The sequence below is a fragment of the Melanerpes formicivorus genome, unplaced genomic scaffold (assembly GCF_026170545.1).
Source record: "Melanerpes formicivorus ecotype bairdi unplaced genomic scaffold, bMelFor1.0.p_v2 SCAF_4, whole genome shotgun sequence".
Classification (NCBI taxonomy): Eukaryota; Metazoa; Chordata; class Aves; order Piciformes; family Picidae; genus Melanerpes; species Melanerpes formicivorus.
The window spans coordinates 8,138,706-8,158,004 of record NW_027142356.1 but is presented as its reverse complement, the minus strand read 5'-3'; the positions used below and the strand labels follow the sequence as shown (position 1 = coordinate 8,158,004).

At 40.2% G+C, this 19,299-nt stretch overlaps 1 protein-coding gene across 4 annotated transcripts in view; it reads right to left on the bottom strand.

The window, feature by feature from the left end:
• Nucleotides 1-6,173: 6,173 nt before the first annotated feature.
• GSTCD (glutathione S-transferase C-terminal domain containing) overlaps nucleotides 6,174-19,299 on the bottom strand; it is a 71,468-nt gene continuing 58,342 nt past the window's right edge. For all 4 annotated transcript variants that reach the window (XM_068136863.1, XM_068136867.1, XM_068136865.1 and 1 more), the window contains 3 exons: nucleotides 19,125-19,155; nucleotides 14,899-14,968; nucleotides 6,174-9,324 (listed from right to left, as the gene is read on the bottom strand). In XM_068136863.1, the coding sequence (XP_067992964.1) occupies nucleotides 9,188-9,324; nucleotides 14,899-14,968; nucleotides 19,125-19,155 (238 nt within the window). In that variant the 3' untranslated portion in view covers nucleotides 6,174-9,187. The remainder of the gene's footprint in view (nucleotides 9,325-14,898; nucleotides 14,969-19,124; nucleotides 19,156-19,299) is intronic.

The window sequence follows — 19,299 nt, the reverse complement described above, 5'->3', positions numbered from 1 at the left end:
TCAAAGGCAAAAGAGAGGAATGGAATGTTTTAGTCCTGATTTTCATCCAATGCCTTCTGTAATTTATCCTGAAATTCTAATTATATCCCCCTATAAAGGCAATGCAAATATGAAAACTAGGAGAAAACCTTTTTGCTAGAGTTTTTTTTCCTCTTCTTTTTCCAAAGTAAAAGAGCTGCTTGTGGTCAAGTTACTTAATGAGAAGAATTCAATGTCAGCAATCATTCCACCAAAGAAACATGTCCATTTACAGTATTGTTTAACTATTTCTGTAATTGGTGACCACACTAAATAGGTATTTGAACAGGAACATGCCAGATGAATAAAAACAACCTTCATGGGTGCCAAGCATTACCTTTTTGTAGAAAATTAACTAAAAGCCTGCAAAATCAATGTGCAAAAATCACATCCCCCTACTGTAACTTTTTAGGCAACATGCACAGTCTATAGCTGATGTGATTTTGTTTAAGTAATGTCAATAAAATACACCAGGAGTTATTACCAGCCCATTATGTCCTCATCCAAGCTTATACCGAACCACAGCAATACACATGTATTATAGCTCGGGAGCTGTAACACAGCAGGTGTAGGAAAATGGGTATTCACCAAAGAAATCTAGTTTATGATGAAGTCCATGAAAAATCATGTTAGCTGGACAAAAACCATAATAACCAGAAGCTGTGCAGTTCAGCAGCCTTTGATTAGCTGAAGAATAAAACTGAATCAGAGTTGATTCGGAGAAATTAGCCACCGCAGACCTCAATTAAAAGGCGCCTGGGATTTGCAACAGGCTGGTCGAGACTGGAGGCCTCCAAGAAAGAAGCCACTATGTTTTTAATGAACAGCAGCTGGCTCAAAGTCCTTGGTCTAAGTTCTAAAACATGAGGCCTCCATCCCTTGTGATCTTTTCCTATCATCTATTTTAAGTACAGATAACTTCATTGTCCTTATTTTTAAGACCTCTACTTAAAACCCCTGTTTTGAAGCCTGGCTCAGTGATAAGTTTTTCAGGAAGAATTCCACTAGGTAAATACAGATGCCGCACAGAAACACACACTTTACAAACGCAATTGCTCACCTTTAAGTCTGCAAACTTACTGGCACTCCCAGAGTTTTATACTAAGTGGGTTACATTATCCCAAACCATTATTTCTGTATTTCCTTTGCAAAATAATTAGATTCCTTGTATACAAGGTCTTAAAATTACCTACATTACTTTCTTCATCTTATGCTTGTGTTTTAATAGGGTTTTTATACAGACTGAATGCAAACAAGTAGCAGATGAGCTTGTCACAAAGAAACCCTGCATATGCAGCTCTTCCATCTGCCATTTCAAACAGCCATAGATAACCCAGAAATGGTCTACAGTCCAGGAAATACCAGACGAAAAAGCTACAAACATATGGGAGCTAGGGAAACAAACTTGCTAGAGGGAGGGAGTTCTACAGCTGTAGTATCTCAAATAACCATTCTCCATTCAACTCACCATTCCATCTCCACATTTATACCCCACTGCTCCTCTCCACATGCCTGCACCAAAAGTAACCTGGCTGTCATGAAAATATTTGGCTAAAATGCCTGATGTAAGATAGATGATCCTCGTTGGAGTAGTTACTACACAGGTTGAGGGGGGTTAACAAATAAATAAAAAGTTAATTTTAGGCATGTTTGTGAGTATCTTTTAGGCAAGAAATCCTACCAATTTCCTCTGTGTAAATGTTTCCCACCACACCATAGCCACAACCTGTTTCCCTGACATGGCTTCTGTCCTGTAATTCATGTAAGAGTAAATAGGACACATCTGGAGGGTACTGAGAAAGCTGGCTGGCATCATCACGAGGCTCATCTTTATTCTCTTTGCAAGGCTGTGATACCTAGGGAGGTTGCCAACAATTTCAGAAAGGTAATTCTTACTGCAAGGACAATGCAGGGAACTATATGCAGGCCACTCTCACTTCCATCCCTGGGAAAATCAGAGAGCAAGACCTCTTGGAAGCCCTCCAACCTGATACATCTATGATTTCCAGGTAACTTTGCAGCCTCCATAAGAACCAGGCATCACCCCCCCACAGACATTCTAAAATTGTTGAAATTATCTCTCCTTTTTCTTACCTGAAACATCATTTGAGGAGTATCTGTTCTGGCATATCAATCCCTAGTCATTTCAAAATGATGCATCTGTAAATGGAGTCACGTCAAAGCCCTTGAACTGCTGCTCTCTAGGGAAGAATTGCATTACTGAAACACACAGGAAAAAAACTAAAATAGGAAAACAAATCCAAAGTTGGGCATTGATGTTAGAGATAAAGGAAAGCTAACTTGAGTTTTCTATTCCATGGCCCAGATGAATTCACAGCTGCATTGTTTACCTTACCTATGCTTTTACCTCTTTATTACTTTCATATAGCAGTGATTTTCCCTCTGCCTCATGCCCATGTGACTGGACAACTGCATTTCTCTTGAGTATAACTTAGAACCACATTGCTCTAATTGAAAGGGTTTGAGTTACGACACCTTTGTATCAGGAATAGTTTGAAGTACAACAACTTGTTCTATCTTCATACATTTGAAAATACATTCCTTCCACAAACCACCAAATTCTAATAATGTTAAATGAAATTGTATAACAATGCAGCAAAACCAACCAACTACTAAAAAAGATGTTAAAGATTACAACAATGACTTGTTAGAACAAATGGCACATTAAATACACTGGCATGTTATTTCACATTGACACTTTAATGCTCAGAAAAATCTATTAACAATTAAAGATATGCATGGAATGCTGTTCCAACACACCCAAAGGAATGATCTGGGTTGGAAAATTACCACTGCAAGAAGGTAAAGCAAGAAGAATTGGAATTATAATAGCACACTAATTTAACACCCCCCAAAAAAAGATCAGTATTTACATCTGAAGCAAACTTAGATGTCTTTATAATAGAAGCCCCTTAAAACTTTTCAAATGCCCATAACAGTGGACTCAAAGCACTGTCTCATGTATTTGAAAGACAGTGGATGAAAACCTCTTTTCCTCAGTATCATGGAGAACCTGCATCTTCAGAGCAGCCATGATTTCAACCCTCATTTCAACCCTGATTTCAACCCTGAGTAAGTGCTCTTCTAATTCTTAAACCTCAAGGGAAATCTTTCACTCAAGGAATGACGACTTTATCACAAGGAATGTGACAGTAAAACCACCAAAGCAATACAGGTACGTTTAAATCCACACATCAGGTTCATATTCCTCAATGATACCAGAATTAATTTTTTAACAAAAAATAAAAGGTTTGCACTAAAATTAGTGCTCCTTTTCAATATCAGTTAAACTCTATCATTTATCAAACTTGCTTCAAGGGCACCATCACAGCTCATGCTGTGCAAATTTATTAAACAACAGGTAAAATATGGTCTGAAGGGGAAAAAACAGAGTTAGTTAACAATTTCATTTCTAGAATCAGTGATTACTTAACAATTACACTCAAACAGTACCACTCACATTCCATAACCTTTAAAAAACAAAACCAAACCCCAAGCAAACAAAAGTATGCCCAAAATGTAAGTCAAATAATTTTGAGCTACAAATTGGGGAATATACCACTTGATGCTTACAGAGTTTAAAAACTGTTCTGTTTCCACTCAGAAATGATTTATTGTAAAACTATCCTAAATACTTTGTTACATATGAGGCTTATCAGATGAATTTTGAAAATACAGTTAGTTTCTTAAATTTACTTGGAGGAGTAGGCTGCAGAGCAGGACACTTCATTACTCAATTTCTGAGTAAACAGAACCTACCAGCAAAGAAATGAACAATTTGGTTTCAGTTTCATTGTTTGCATATGATCTTAATGTATTATTAACACAGCAAATGAAATTTCTTTTAATGATAGGTTTGATAAGTGAAAGTTCCTATGGACAAGCTACTGAAGTGAAATGATGATAGCCAGGTAGTTTAAATGTGGAGAGTTTTGTGATCTCTATACAGAGAGAGTGATTGCCCATTGGAATGGGCTGCCTGGGGGGGTGGTGGAGTCACCATCATTGGAGGTGTTCAGGAGGAGACTTGATGGGGTGCTTGGTTGCATGGTTTAGTTGATTAGGTGGTGTTGGATGATAGGTTGGACATGAAGATCTTGAAGGTCTCTTCCAATCTGGTCTATTCTACTCTATGCAAACATTTTTGACACTGGGCATAATAGACAGGCACATGTATGATGCCTAGGTTTTATCTTTTTTATTAAAAATTAAATATTGTTCTCTTCTTTCTTAAAAGAAAAAATAAAAAAAATCTTTTTTTAAACCTCCAACAACCAAATTAAAAAAAACATAAGAAAACAAAACAAACCCAACCCAACACCACCAAACCAAACCAGAATCCAACCAAACAAACAACAAACATAAGCCACACCAAAATCACAACAACAAAAAACCACCACAGCAGAAATAAAATAACAGGAATTAAGACTGAGATTGTAAATAACAAGTTTGTTAGGACAGGGAAGTACGTCCAGGTGAGACTACCAGAAGTTGTATTGGAGCGGGCTTAACAGAAGAAGATTGTGCTTTTCCTTTTGCAGACAACTAAGCAAGCACTAAGACTGGAACCAACACTTCAGCTACCTTTTCTTAAGCAAGGCCTTTCTAGCTCAATACTCTTATTGAAAAAAGATTATGTATCACAGTATCACAGTATAACTAAGGTTAGAAGAGACCTTGAGGATCATCAAGTCCAACCTATAAACACAGACCCCATGACTAGACCATGGTACCAAGTGCCACGTCCAATCTCCTCTTGAATGCCTCCAGGGACAGTGACTCCACCACCTCCCTGGGCAGCACATTCCAATGCCGAATGACTCGCTCGGTGAAGAACTTCCTCCTCACCTCGAGTCTAAACCTCCCCTGGCGCAGCTTGAGACTGTGTCCCCTTGTTCTGGTGCTGGTTGCCTGGGAGAAGAGACCAACCCCTTCCCGGCTACAACCACCTTTCAGGTAGTTGTAGAGGGCAATGAGGTCTCCCCTGAGCCTTCTCTTCTCCAGGCTAAACAATCCCAGCTCCCTCAGCCTCTCCTCATAGGGCTCGTGTTCAAGGCCTCTCCCCAGCCTTGTTGCCCTTCTCTGGACACGTTCAAGTGTTTCGATGTCCTTCTTAAACTGAGGGGCCCAGAACTGGACACAGTATTCAAGGTGCGGCCTAACCAAAGCAGAGTACAGGGGCACAATGACTTCCCTGCTCCTGCTGGCCACACTATTCCTAATGCAGGCCAGGATGCCATTGGCCCTCTTGGCCACCTGGGCACACTGCTGGCTCATATTCAGGTGGCTGTCAATCAGCACCCCCAGGTCCCTCTCTGTTTGGGAGCTCTCCAGCCACTCCGACCCCAGCCGGGGTATGTATGTCTATGTGCTTTTACATATGCACATATATATCTGTACACACACACAGGTACACACATAACCTTTACTGAAATTGTAAATTACTAACCCAAAATCTTGACAGAAAATAGCTGCAGCTGATGGTGCCCAGCCAAACTCACATCCACAGAAACCCGGTATAAAATCAGATGTGTGCCACTTCACTGCAGATTACTTAAAGCAAAAACTTAAAAGACAACCCTGTATGATCAAGAATGCGCACATTTAATTGCTCTATGCCACGAGAATACCTGGCATAGCACGTGTCATAAGAAGCCAGTAATTCTATAAGACATTTCTGCTTATTATCATCACCTTATCAAATGACAGCTCCACCATGTAGCTGAAAGTCAAGCAATAATCAGAAACATAAGCCATCTGTCTAAAATTTATGGCAGCCCTGTGAACAAATTATTTTATGCCTGTCTTTAAGAATGGGTAATTTTGAAAACACATGTGATTTTAATCTTAAAAAACAATAATAAAATAATAAAAAACACCAGTAGATTGATTCAGCAGAGTAATACTAGCACCTCAGCCGTGGTGGTGGGTTTTTTTTTGGTTAAGCTCAAGCCACAGAAAGATTAGGTGGCACAAGGTGCCTACTAGGAATGTCCTTTGTTTATTACTACCCCTGCCTCAAAAAAGCAGTATTAACACCTCTAGAAATAGGAGTGAGGAAGTAGGTAATTAATACAGACAAAATTGAAAGAAAAAAAAACCCAAGAATAGACACACAGAGATGACTTCAACACACAGAATTGCTCAGTTCAGTTTGGTCATCTGTTTCCTATTATACACTTGCTTCTTCCAGCATTACTGGCTATAAGGATAAGACGACAATAGAAAAGTATGACTGTGTTAGGACAACACTTTGTTCACCCTACAGCTGGTCCCATTGGGGCCAGACTCATAAGAAACACAAACAGTATTTAGGTTTCCATCTTGAATGTCAAGCTAGCATCTTGCTTAACAAACTGCAAAGAGAGTAACAACAGTGGTTCACTTACGAGGAGCACAACTTCCATTAACCTCATTTGGGAAATTCTAGGCTTTATTACCTCCACACCATTTATGTATATTGAAACATGTAACAAATTAACATACCTAAAAATTAATGTAGTGAAGCTCACACTTCTAGGGGGAAGCATATGGCAGACAGCAGTAATTTAATCTGTGGTAAATCAGTTACTATCAACTGTTGAAAATATCTTCTCCTTTTTAGGCTTTTTTCATCTGCCTCTCTTCAGTTTTCAATAAACAAAATACCAGTTTACCTCAGGTTTCATTCTTCCATAGTAAGGTAACTCCATCCTTAGATATAAGGAAGATTCTGTTCTCCTGAGAACAGAAAACAGAGCCCACTGATGTCAATAGTGACAAGGTCACAAATTGGTATTACAAGCAAGACACAGTCTCACTATCCTGTAAACCATCAAAATGATGGATATTATGAGATGCCATCAAAGTAGCCCTGATCCTGGGTTGGGGGGTCATTGGGGGTGTAAATCTGTCACAAACTTACTTTCTACAGTTAGGCTCATCCAAGAAAAATGTCTTCATGCATATGAACACAGCAGTAGTTTTGAGGGGTTTTGCCTTGCTTTCATAAACCTTTTCTTCCTGTGAAGCATAGTTCTGTGTGGGGTGGTAGATATGAAACAGCATAAATCATAAACAAACAACACCTGGGAGAAACTGTGTCATTAACATAAAACCAGGTACTTTAAAAAAAATGGAAAAAAAAATCCTCAAACAAAACAGGGATCAGTATTTGGATTCCTGTGTGACTTTAGCTATTTTTCTTGACTGTGCTACATACTTTGTCTCTTGGATATTTGTCCAAATAAGGATCCTTCTCCACCTCTGTTTCCAAGAAATACTGGGTTTGCCCCTTAAAAACCCCCCACCTTTTCCAGTTGCACACATGGTCCCTGTCACATCCCAAATTTATTCCTTCTCCTTCTCTTGTAGATCCAAGACTACTGAGACAGATATGATAGATATTTTGAAGCATGTAACAGCACAGATTTTTCCTCTATCAAAAGCTATTTATTACTGCATAATGGAAGACTATGCCAAATATTCAGCATCACCACAATTAAAACACTTACACTGGTACCCATTGCCTGAAATAGAGTATTGTGAAAATCCTTACTGTAAACAGAGCCAAAGCTTGCATCAGGTGTTTTGCCTTGATGGATTCTCCCTTCAGCACAAAAAGGCAATGAAGAGACATTTTCCAAATAAAGGACTTTAATATAAATAATGTTCAGACTTGACACATTGCTATGTTAAAAACAGAGCACTCTTTGGGCAAATACAAGAAAAAAATCCTAGAAGTAATTGGTATTGCTATAGGTTTATATTTGCTATATATTTTTGCTAACCCCCAATTACTCTTGTGGCTATAAAAGGTGACAGAAAAAGTACACCATCATTAGCCATTGAATAACTCATGCTAAAGGTATGACTTCATACCTACTTGTTCACCTTTGCACTTCCATGCAAGTGTGCTGTTCTCTTCAGTCTTCACGTTGGAAAAAAACAAACAAACAAAAGGAGGATTTGGATCTTTTAGAAGGGAAGGTTCCATGAAGGACAAAGAACTTCAGGATGCTTTTTTCCCCTCCACTATCTATTGTTTGTGTTTCTACTGGATTACCATTGTTTGTAATTCCGTGCTGCATACACTGATGGGGCATTCACACTGACCAAACTTCAAATATATTTAATTTAATCAACAGTAGAATTCAGAAAGATATCAAACCCATAAATATGAGGTAAAAAAATTCATTAGGAGCTATTTTAAATTAGGACAGAAAACTGCCTGAGAATCAGAGCATGGAAGCAGGCTTATTTTCTTCTTTACAGTGACACGACTGTGGTTGATCTTTGCAAATGGTTCCACAACTACAACTTTGTTCAAATTTTAAACTGAGTAATACACCAATGAAGATTATGTACATAAACTATAGATAGACTGTCCTTAAAAAAAGTCTTCTGATAACAAGTTTCTTGAGAACAGGAAGCAATACACTTCAAGTATCAGAGGTATCACAGCGAAGTATTCATTCACTGACATCATCACTAGCTGCCATTATCTCATTAATGGATCATCAGGAGTTTGTTTCCTTTTAACTAAATGCCTGGTTACAGAATCCTTGTGTAGATAATTTTTAAATTGAAATAGATTATTTTAATATTTTTTTGCATTAGAATGATGCCCAAGTTGTTCTTAGGAACTTTTATTGAAAATAACCTTACAACAGCAGGGGATTCCTCAGCAAAGTCAAGCCATCAGCTGTTGCACAGTCTTCTTCACTGACACCACAAATCTGACCTTTTCTGTTCCTCTAGTGATCTGCATTATTGGCTGATCACTGCTCTGCTTATGAACACAAATCAAGTTTTGACCACAAATGCAATTTTGAAGCAGCCAAGGCAGCTTCACTCAAAAGGAAATCACCTTCCCTTCAGCAAGGCTAGCTTTTTTCCTAAACCTTTACAGATGGCTGTGATTCTGTGAAGGGTCATTAGATCCAGAAACTTCTCAGTAAAAGAACCAAAAGTTGCTTAATAGCACAAAGACGATTTGTGATGGTCTGCATGCAGTTCATTTTCTGAGACACTGTGTGCTGCTTCCTTTTCTGAACCCAATGGGTTCAAGATGTGCGATGTCTGCTTCCCAGCTATGCTTCTATCTCCTGGATGTCATTATGCACTTAAGATTTATGTTCAACTTCAAATCACGTGCAAGTTTCACACTCTAAGCAGCGATGCCCACAAACATATTGTTCTTTGGAGAACAACTCTCTGGCTCCATAGATACAACTTGGACAGAGTAGTTATGCTCTTCTGCAGCCCATGCACGATCCAGATCCACAATCCCCATGCACTGCTTTCCTAAAACGAGAGCAAAGGAGAACATGGAAACTCTAAAAATGCAGAAACATTATCAGAAATGTGTATTCCAACATTCAGTGTCAGGAAAACACATCAGTAAGTCATCTGAAAAATAAGTCCCAAACCTACTGAAGCTATCTTAATCTATTTTATTTCAACTAGACAGTCATTAATAGTTCTAAGTCATATTTGTGACTTGCAACCCTCATTCAGCAAAGACCTTGAGAAGGATTATTACCTCTTTATAGAGATGGAGAAAGATAATATACAACTAGTTTTAAATATTCTCAAAACTTAAGAGAAAAACCCATGCATTAATGTAAAAAATGTGGAGATAAAAATAATGCCCAGTTTACCCTTCAGCTCTCTGAATTGGCAAGCTTCTACGAGGGAGGTGATCCTCCCCCTCTACTCAGCTCTGGTGAGACCACACCTGAAGTACTGTGTCCAGTTCTGGAGCCCTATTACAAGAGGGATGTGGAGGTGCTGGAACATGTCCAGAGAAGGGCCACGAGGATGATCAGAGGGCTGGAGCACCTCTGCTATGAGGACAGACTGAAGGAGTTGGGGCTGTTCAGTCTGCAGAAGAGAAGGCTCTGAGGTGACCTAATTGTGGCCTTCCAGTATCTGAAGGGGGCCTACAGGAAGGCTGGGGAGTGACTGCTCAGGATCTCAGGTAGTGATAGGACTATGGGGAATGGAATGAAGCTGGAGGTGGGGAGATTCAGGCTGGATGTGAGGAGGAGGTTCTTCACCATGAGAGTGGTGAAACCCTGGAATGGGTTGTCCAGGGAGGTGGTTGGGGCCCCGTCCCTGGAGGTGTTTAAGCCCAGGCTGGATGAGGCTCTGGCCAGCCTGATCTAGTGTGGGGTGTCCCTGCCCATGGCAGGAGGGTTGGAACTAGATGATCCTTGTGGTCCCCTCCAACCCTGAATGATCCTATGATACTATGATAATTCTTTTCCTCCTGTACTGTAATCTAAAATCTGAAAATCTGTTATTGAATATCAGTAAAACACTAACATACCAGTGATACATCATTGAAACATACAAATGCAGCTGCTTACAAGCAAGAATACTAAATTACAAATGAAAACTAATCTTAGCTCAGATTTACCTGCAGAAAAAAAAAAAAAGAGGAAAGAAATTAAAGGGTTTTTTTTCTGCTAAGATGTTTGTATTACCATGCCAAGATTATGGGGTCATTTTTCATTACATATGTGCTCATTATCATTGATTATTATATTCTGGAATACAAAACTGATTTATCAGATGATATTTTCAGCAATTTGAAACTCTCTTGCAAGAAAGATTTAGCACTTCTCTGAAATGTTTTATCACTAATAGTCACATAGATTCAAGTCACTAACAATGAACAATCCTGCTTCAGTTGTGAAGCCAATGACCCTGCCTCTTTTCCTGTTCCTGACAGAACCATACAGTTAAATATATCTGGGATCTGAGGTGAATGGAAGAGTCAGTAGAATGCATTCTATTTACCATCAGGATACAAGACTGGCATTCCAAACCACCCTATGGAACTGCCTACCTCTTACCCCTAAATATATTCAGAATTTGAGAGCCTCATAGAATCACAGAACATTAGGGGCTGGAAGGGACCTTGGAAGATTATCAAGTCCAACCCTCCTGGCAGAGCAGGATCACCCAGCAGGTCACACTGGAACACGTCCAGGCAGGTTCTGAATGTCTCCAAAGAAAGGAGATCCACAACCTCTCTGGGCAGCCTGTTCCAGTCTTCTGTCACCTTCATAGTGAAGTTTTTCCTTATCATCATGTGGAACCTCCTATGCTCCAGCTTGAAAGCATTGCCCCTTGTCCTGTCATTGGACATCACTGAGTAGAGCCTGGCTCTGCCCTCCTCACACTTGGCCTTCACATATTTATAAACATTAATGAGGTCACCTCTCAGTCTTCTCTTTGCCAAGCTAAAGAGCCCCAGCTCCCTTAGCCTTTCCTCAGAAGGGAGATGTTTCACTCCCTTAATCATATTTGTGGCTCTGTGTTGGTCTCTTTCAAGCAGTTCCCTGAGGTCCATCTTGAACTGAGGGGTGAGAACCTCTCTTGACCTAGTAACTACACTCCTTCTATACACCCCAGGATATCATTGGCCTTCTTGGCCACAGGGCACACTGCTGGCCCACCATCATTCTTCTGTCCACCTTGACCCCCAGGTCACTCTCCTCTGCACTGCTCTCCAACAGGACAGTTCTCAACCTACACTGGCACATAGTGTTGTTCCTTCCCAGATGCAAGACTCTGCAGTCTTCACCTGTAACATTACAAGCTTGCTATGCATCGGTTAGGTACCTGTAGAAGTTTTGGGTGGGTAGGACAAACATGCCCCCCAGTATCTGTGTATTTCAGAGCAGCTAATAATGCACATCATACATTAATATAGTACTTTGTCTTTCCCCAGTAAGCCAGCAGGCAGAAATATCTTCTCCTCTTCAGCCTAATCCCTTAGTTAGAAAAGAAATTCACTACTTTGCTTTCACCAGCATTATGAAATTTGGACTGATCTGTTTGTGGCTTGGAATTTGAGAAGTGTGGTAACTGGGTAGAAGACAATTTAGAGATACAATAAGAAGGTTAGGCCTGAAAAAGTACTTTCCACTTTATATGCTGCAGGGAGAAATCATCAGTTTCTATAACCACAACCAGGATAGATCCCCATAATTTACTTCTTGAGGCACTATTCTCCTACATTTGCCGTTTCAAACAACATCACCTTCCATGGCTGGCTGAACAAAATAGCATGTACACACTCCTGCCACTGACTGCAGCATCATTAGTATTCAAAATGTGCACAATGAGGACCAGTTGGGATTGTCATAATCAGGGCCTGGTTTCCCAGCTGCTCACAGCAGAACTGTGAAAACATATGGAGCAGTTCTGTGGTCAGAGAGAATACATCAGGTGGACTGTAGCAATGTCCACAAAACTATTCAGTATGTCTGCATTCAGGTCCCACTGCTGCATGCAGTGGATAGAACACACATGTCAGGTAAAAATGAGAAACAGAACTTTGTTTAAGAGTGAACTGCTGCATGTAGCAGCACTGGGTTCAACTGGGTATTTCCATGTTCACAAATAGTGCAGAAACTGGTGATAAGTCCAGGGACAAATGAGGTCTTTCAGCCATGACAGTCACAGACAGAATGCTTCAGCACTTCAGGGGCCCATAGGCAATGAAACAAAATGCTCTCTCATTTTACTGAAGTTATATAAATTCAAATATAATTGCTAAAATACAGAACAAGTTGTTTTGCCACCATTTACACAAGAAAAAAAAAATCTCCACCTCTTCAGGAATATTTTTCCTTAATGAAATTCAGTTTCCTCAAGCCCTGATCACACCCTGCACAAAATTAGGTAACACCAACCAACCAACCAACATCTCATGCTGGCTGCAACACTGGTTTGATTCAATCTTCAATTATTTGCAAGCAAAACTTAAAAGTATCCCAACAAGATTCTCATAAAACCCATTTCAAAGCTGAAAGAGAACACTGAAATGGGAATGATCTTCACTGAAACAGATTATTATTTCATGGAACTTAAAAGAAAAAAGTAACATTTGTCAACAATCATGTAGGGGAAAGGAGAGGAAGAAGATTTCTATTTGGATTTTCATCAGAGCAAAGCGCATGAAAGTTAAATTTGTGAAAAAACACTGCAGTTTGAGACACAGAAAACAGACAAAAGTTACAATCTTTCAAAAACATTTTTTGGGTTCCTTTCCAATTTTCAATTCACCTGGCACAGAACAGTATCACAGTATCACAGTATAACTTAGGTTGGAAAGGACCTCGAGGACCATCGAGTCCAACCTATCAACACAGACCCCATGACTAGACCATGGCACCAAGTGCCACATCCAATCCCCTCTTGAATGCCTCCAGGGATGGTGACTCCACCACCTCCCTGGGCAGCCCGTTCCAATGACGAATGACTCGCTCGGTGAAGAACTTCCTCCTCACCTCGAGTCTAAACCTCCCCTGGCGCAGCTTGAGACTGTGTCCCCTTGTTCTGGTGCTGGTTGCCTGGGAGAAGAGACCAACCCCTTCCCGGCCACAACCACCCTTCAGGTAGTTGTAGAGAGCAATGAGGAGGAGACAATGTGGAGAGCTACACTGGTAACTGAACACTGACCTTTTTTAAACATGGGTGGGTTTGTTTGTTTGTTTTCAAAAACTGTGAGAATTGCAAAAGAGACCAAAAAAATATCATAAAATGGATAGTTATTTCAGAATTTGTACAATTTTGGTTTTGTTCAGTGAGTATAGGAAGCACTCTGAATTCTTCAGCTAAAGCTTTTGAAAAATATGGGTACTAGCTGCTACTGCTTTAACATACTTCCTGAGTGTTCCTTGCAAGCCAAGAACACACAATTATACCCTGAGAGTAACACACACTTATACCCTGAGAGTTCCCAGCCCCTTCTGTCTTTTCTGACTTGGTAACTAGGTTATAGCTTCCATCAGAACACAGGAGCACATTATCCCTTTTGTTAGTCAAAGAATGTTAGAATATTGCACATAATGAAGAAATGGCTTTGCTTATTCCAAATACTTGAAGTGTTCTGCACAGAGTAGCGAAATTCCTGCTGTCTTAATGATCGCTTCTTGCATTTCTTTTTCCCAGAAATCATTGACACCTGACCAAGAAACTAAAATCTCAGGGATCAGCTCACTTCTGTTGTTAATTGCACAGAAATAACCAATCAGAAGGCAGCTGCTTTTACTCAGAATGGCAATAAAATGCAAACCTGAAACAGAACTGTTTACCAAAAGGCAAAAACTGAGTCATGCACTACTGTAACTGTGTGGCAAGTTACACGCAATGAGAAGGCTGGTACCCCAGGTAAGGGGTGAAGCCAAACCGTGTTCTCGGCAAAGTCTTTTTTCACTCTTAAAGTATTTTTCACTCTTAAAAGAACCCAAAACTTCAAAAATCCCTCCAAACCTTCTGGTTGGTTTGCTTGTTGTTTTTTTTTCTAAAATCATAACAATAATCCTCATAATGGGGGGGGGGGAGGGGGGGGCAAATACCCTTGGATGCTCTTAAGCCTGACTGCACCAAAGCTAGCTCAGCCTCTGCTACTTACTGTTTCCAGGTGTGGCATTAGACGTTTGTCCTTCTACAAGAGTTAGCACCAGTGACAAGCAGGACAAAGGGTGCACACCAAAACTCACTTCTATGAATAGTCTATGTTTTAATGGAAGTTGAACTAGCAACAGGAATTTAATGAACTTTACAAAGACTTCATTCTCTGGAGAGAAAGGTGGGAGGAAAATAGACGAAACAACAAAAACCAACCAAACAAAAATTCAGTGAAATATAAATTCTCTCTCTCATATTGATAATTCTGGGAGAATTTCTATACCATAGTTCAGAACAGCAAGAGGTAAAATGTGAAGAAACTCAATTTTTCAAGTGTTACATGAAGACAGCAACTTAATGCCCTGTTCATAAAAATACTACTACTTCCTTTACATAGCAAGGTGAAGTCATTACTGAGATAGTTTACACAACAGCTGTAGAAATTCCTACCAATTAGCCTGCGTTCAGGTGGAAGCTGAACAGCTGTCTGATCTGCAAATCTGCAAAGGATCATGTGCTCCTAGGAAAAAAAAAAAAAAAGGAAATTACAACATTTTGCCCAGTACCATTTCTCTCTTCCTAAAAATGCAAGAAAATGAATTCAATGTTTTCAAGTATCAACAACACTATCATGCTGAAAATGATATACTAGAAAAATCACCTGTGTGCAAATCCTAATTTTGATACTGCTGTGGCTTGTAAATGTGTGTGTAAATCAAGTGTTCGTCACCATGACCAAATTTCTACTCACAAGTGTTTGTCTCTTGCTAATTTTTCTCTAGTTCTTTGCAGCAGCTGAATTGGAAGCAACGCATACAAGGTAACATTCTTCAGATACATCCTGCAGACTAATTTTGCCTTCAGTTATTGATGAGCAACACAGCCTTCTTTCAGCACAAAGGGCAGCACCTCTACATCCATTAGCAGCCAACCCAAAACTTTCAACTAGGTGATTTGAATGACTGCACATTTCTCCCAAGCAGCGGTTTTTGAATCCCAGAACAATCATTTTGTGGGTCAGACTTCCTCTTCCTCTGCTCTGCCAAATCCATTCAGGATCAATCAGAAAATACTGAAAATAAAATTGATCCTGAAAGAAAAGGGAAAAGATCCACACTAACACAGGAACCCTCACCAACCTGGAGGCACCTAACACAAACTGGCTTTTTGTAATGTCAGGTTCTCAGCTCACCCAACTACACCAGAGCCACGGTAAGCCTTGACACTTAACCTGAAAATCTGGACTGGGTAAAGTCTTGGCTTCCTACAGAGACGATCCAAAAAGTTAAACTAGAGCCTTAGTTATGACTACATCATCTGCTCATGATATAGTAGTTAAACTGTCACATTCCCTGTTGACAGTAATAAGAAAAACATTCCTAAAATAATGAAATCAGCAATTATAAACTGTCCAAAACGTGTGTGTGCATAAACAGCTGACTTGCTCACTAGAACACCCACATCCTCAATGCCTGTGAAGTTTCCAAAGCTGTTTGTGCAAAGCTACTCAGTTTTACTTTCCAATTCTCCTACAGGGAGAGTGTCTTGACAAATAAGAGTCTCAAAATGTATCATAGTAGAAATCTGCAGCTCTCATGACCTTATTCTTTGCAGTTATAAACTAATGAATTACAGCATAATGTTCTCATCAGGAAAGTTTCAGAATCGCCAGACTCCTGGATGTCTTTTTAGATCTCACTAAAATGAAAGATAAGATAAATGAATTTAAAATGGGAACTGGAGGGGGGTGACACACACAATGTCTGGCTAACACATGGCAGCTTTGGCTACCAGCCAATAACCTGTAACAATGTATTAATATGAAATATAAAAACACATATAGCTAGCTGTATAACAGAGGTTATTTATAACTAGGATTATTTCAGGCACCAACCAGCCTAGACCTTTTGTACAGCCCCTTACATTATTAAGAGCAGTCGTATTTTTCAGCATTGTCCTTGGCCTCTGTGACCTTCTATCACACTACTAATAAAAATGCTAGAACTTCTCTAGTTTTGACAAACCCTGTGATTTAAACCTCCATGGATTAACAGAGTTAAAAAAAAAATCACAGATATTTTTAATGAGATTGTACACAGCATCCTAATCTAGGCATCCTTAACTTCACTTAATGGATAAGGGGCGAGCAGCTGATGTCGTTTACCCGGACCTGAGCAAAGCCTTCGACACTGTCCTGCGCCACATCCTGGTCTCCAAGCTGGTGAAACATGGGTTTGATGGGTGGACCACTAGATGGATAAGGAACTGGCTTGATGGCCACACCCAAAGAGTGGCTGTCAATGGCTCCATGTCCCAGTGGAGGCCAGTGACAAGCAGAGTGCCTCAGGGATCAGTCCTGGGACCTGTCTCATTCAACATCTTTGTGGGTGACATGGACAGTGGCATTGAGTGCACCCTCAGCAGCACGCAGCAGGCACACTGGAGGGAAGGGAGGCCATCCAGAGGGACCTTGACAGGCTGGAGAGGTGGGCAAAAGCCAACTTCATGAGGTTCAACAAGAGCAAGTGCAGGGTCCTGCATCTGGGTCAAGGCAGCCCCAGGCACAAATACAGGCTGGGCAGGGACTGGTTGGAAAGCAGCCCTGAGGAGAGAGACTTGGGGGTGCTGGTGGACGAGAAGCTCAACATGAGCTCTCAGTGTGCACTTGAAGCCCAGAAAGCCAATCAGATCCTGGGCTGCATCAAGAGAAGCATAGCCAGCAGGTCAAGGGAGGTGAATCTCTCCCTCTACTCAGCTCTGCTGAGACCCCACCTGCAGTACTGTGTCCAGTTCTGGAGCCCCTATTAAAAGAGGGATCTGGAGGTGCTGGAACGTGTCCAGAGAAGGGCCACGAGGATGATCAGAGGGCTGGAGCACCTCTGCTATGAGGACAGACTGAAGGAGTTGGGGCTGTTCAGTCTGCAGAAGAGAAGGCTCTGAGGTGACCTAATTGTGGCCTTCCAGTATCTGAAGGGGGCCTACAAGAAGGCTGGGGACGGACTTCTCAGGATCTCAGGTAGTGATAGGACTAGGGGGAATGGAATGAAATGAAGCTGGAGGTGGGGAGATTCAGGCTGGATGTGAGGAGGAAGTTCTTCACCCTGAGAGTGGTGAAACCCTGGAATGGGTTGTCCAGGGAGGTGGTTGAGGCCCTGTCCCTGGAGGTGTTTAAGCCCAGGCTGGATGAGGCTGTGGCCAGCCTGATCTAGTGTGGGGTGTCCCTGCCCATGGCAGGGGGGTTGGAACTAGATAATCCTTGTGGTCCCTTCCAACCCTGACTGATACTATGAACTTCATAATTGCCACCTTCTCCCTTTGTGCTGTCAACAAGATTACTTCTAGTAATATGTTAGCAAAAAATGTTCTGAACTGAACTCTTGAGTTCTTCGTGATCATGTGTTACAAACATATAAATGTGGTAAAAAGAATGGTAATCAAGGGAAAATACAATGGCAGGTCCAAATCCACTGTGTGACTTTTATCATCTCGATCTGTGGAAGTTTATTTCCATGTAAATCAGTAATGTGTACATAGACCAGACTGTCATGAAGATGAGTGCATTACCAGATAACTGAACTTCCCTACATAAGTTGGATGGAAATTTTTTGAATTTTTTAAATGCCTTCTTACTTGAGGATTAGAAAGGGCAATATCCACTTTCCTTTTACATTAAGCATTTCTGCTGTGCTTACCACCCCAGAAAAACGTGGATATTAGAAACACATCCCTCTCATATTTCGGCTACAATGGATTAAGCATCTCCAAAATTCATTTTCATATTATAAACTCCTCTCTAGGATTTGACATGCAAACTTAGTAGAATGTTTCTCTACAGCATTGCTTTTCTCAAATGGAAGTATTTTCTTTCCACATTATTATTTCCACATCTATCCTGCTCATCTCTAACTAGTTTAAATGCAGATCAGTACTAGTTGTCTGCTGTCCACCTCTATCTGATCTTACTGCTTTTCACTCCCCTGTTATCTGTTATATATACCTTCATTCTGTCAGTTCTGCATGCCTCATTGATTCTCCCTCCCTTTTCTCCTAGACTATCTCCACAGAAATCTTGACTCCCCAGGGGTGACTATTTTTGAAATAATTCTGAGTAATGTTTTTAAGACAATACTGTATAAAATTCTTGCTGATGAGTATTAACCTCCTACTATTCACTATGCCCAGTCTTCTAGATACAAATTAGATGGAGAAATCTAATGCTTAGCAGAGAATTATAGCTATAAAACCAAGCATTTCACCTACAAAATGATCAGACATCACCACAGTATAAATTATTTACATCTTAAATACAATTAATTGGTATCCTGCAATCATTAACTGATACAAATTAAGGCATCTCAGGAATGTACTTTAAGATTTTACTGAAGAAAAAAGTAAAAATAAAATAAAAGGATGGTGGAGAGAAAGCAACACAATGACATCTGTACTGCTAAGGAACATTTCACATAACATGCTTCATTATTCTCCCTTTTATCATCCAATGGTAATTTATTTACATTCTACTACTTTCTGTCCAAGATCTGTGGAAAATTTTCTAGGCATAGCTTAAAACTGCCACACCTTGCAATTAACAGATAACCACTTATATTTCCCCAGATGATGTGGAAGAATGCAGGAATGTGCACATAACCCTCACCACCTCCAATCCTTTTACATACCTTGTAGGACAAAATTTCTTTGAACTGATGACTGAAAAAAAAAATTAAAAAGACCAACTCAGTTAATATGTAAAAAAGCAGAGGTGCAAAATAGAAGCATCATTACATACTCAAGCACATACTAAACAAAATATCATTACCTGTATCCTACAGAAAGGCATTAAACAAAAACCAG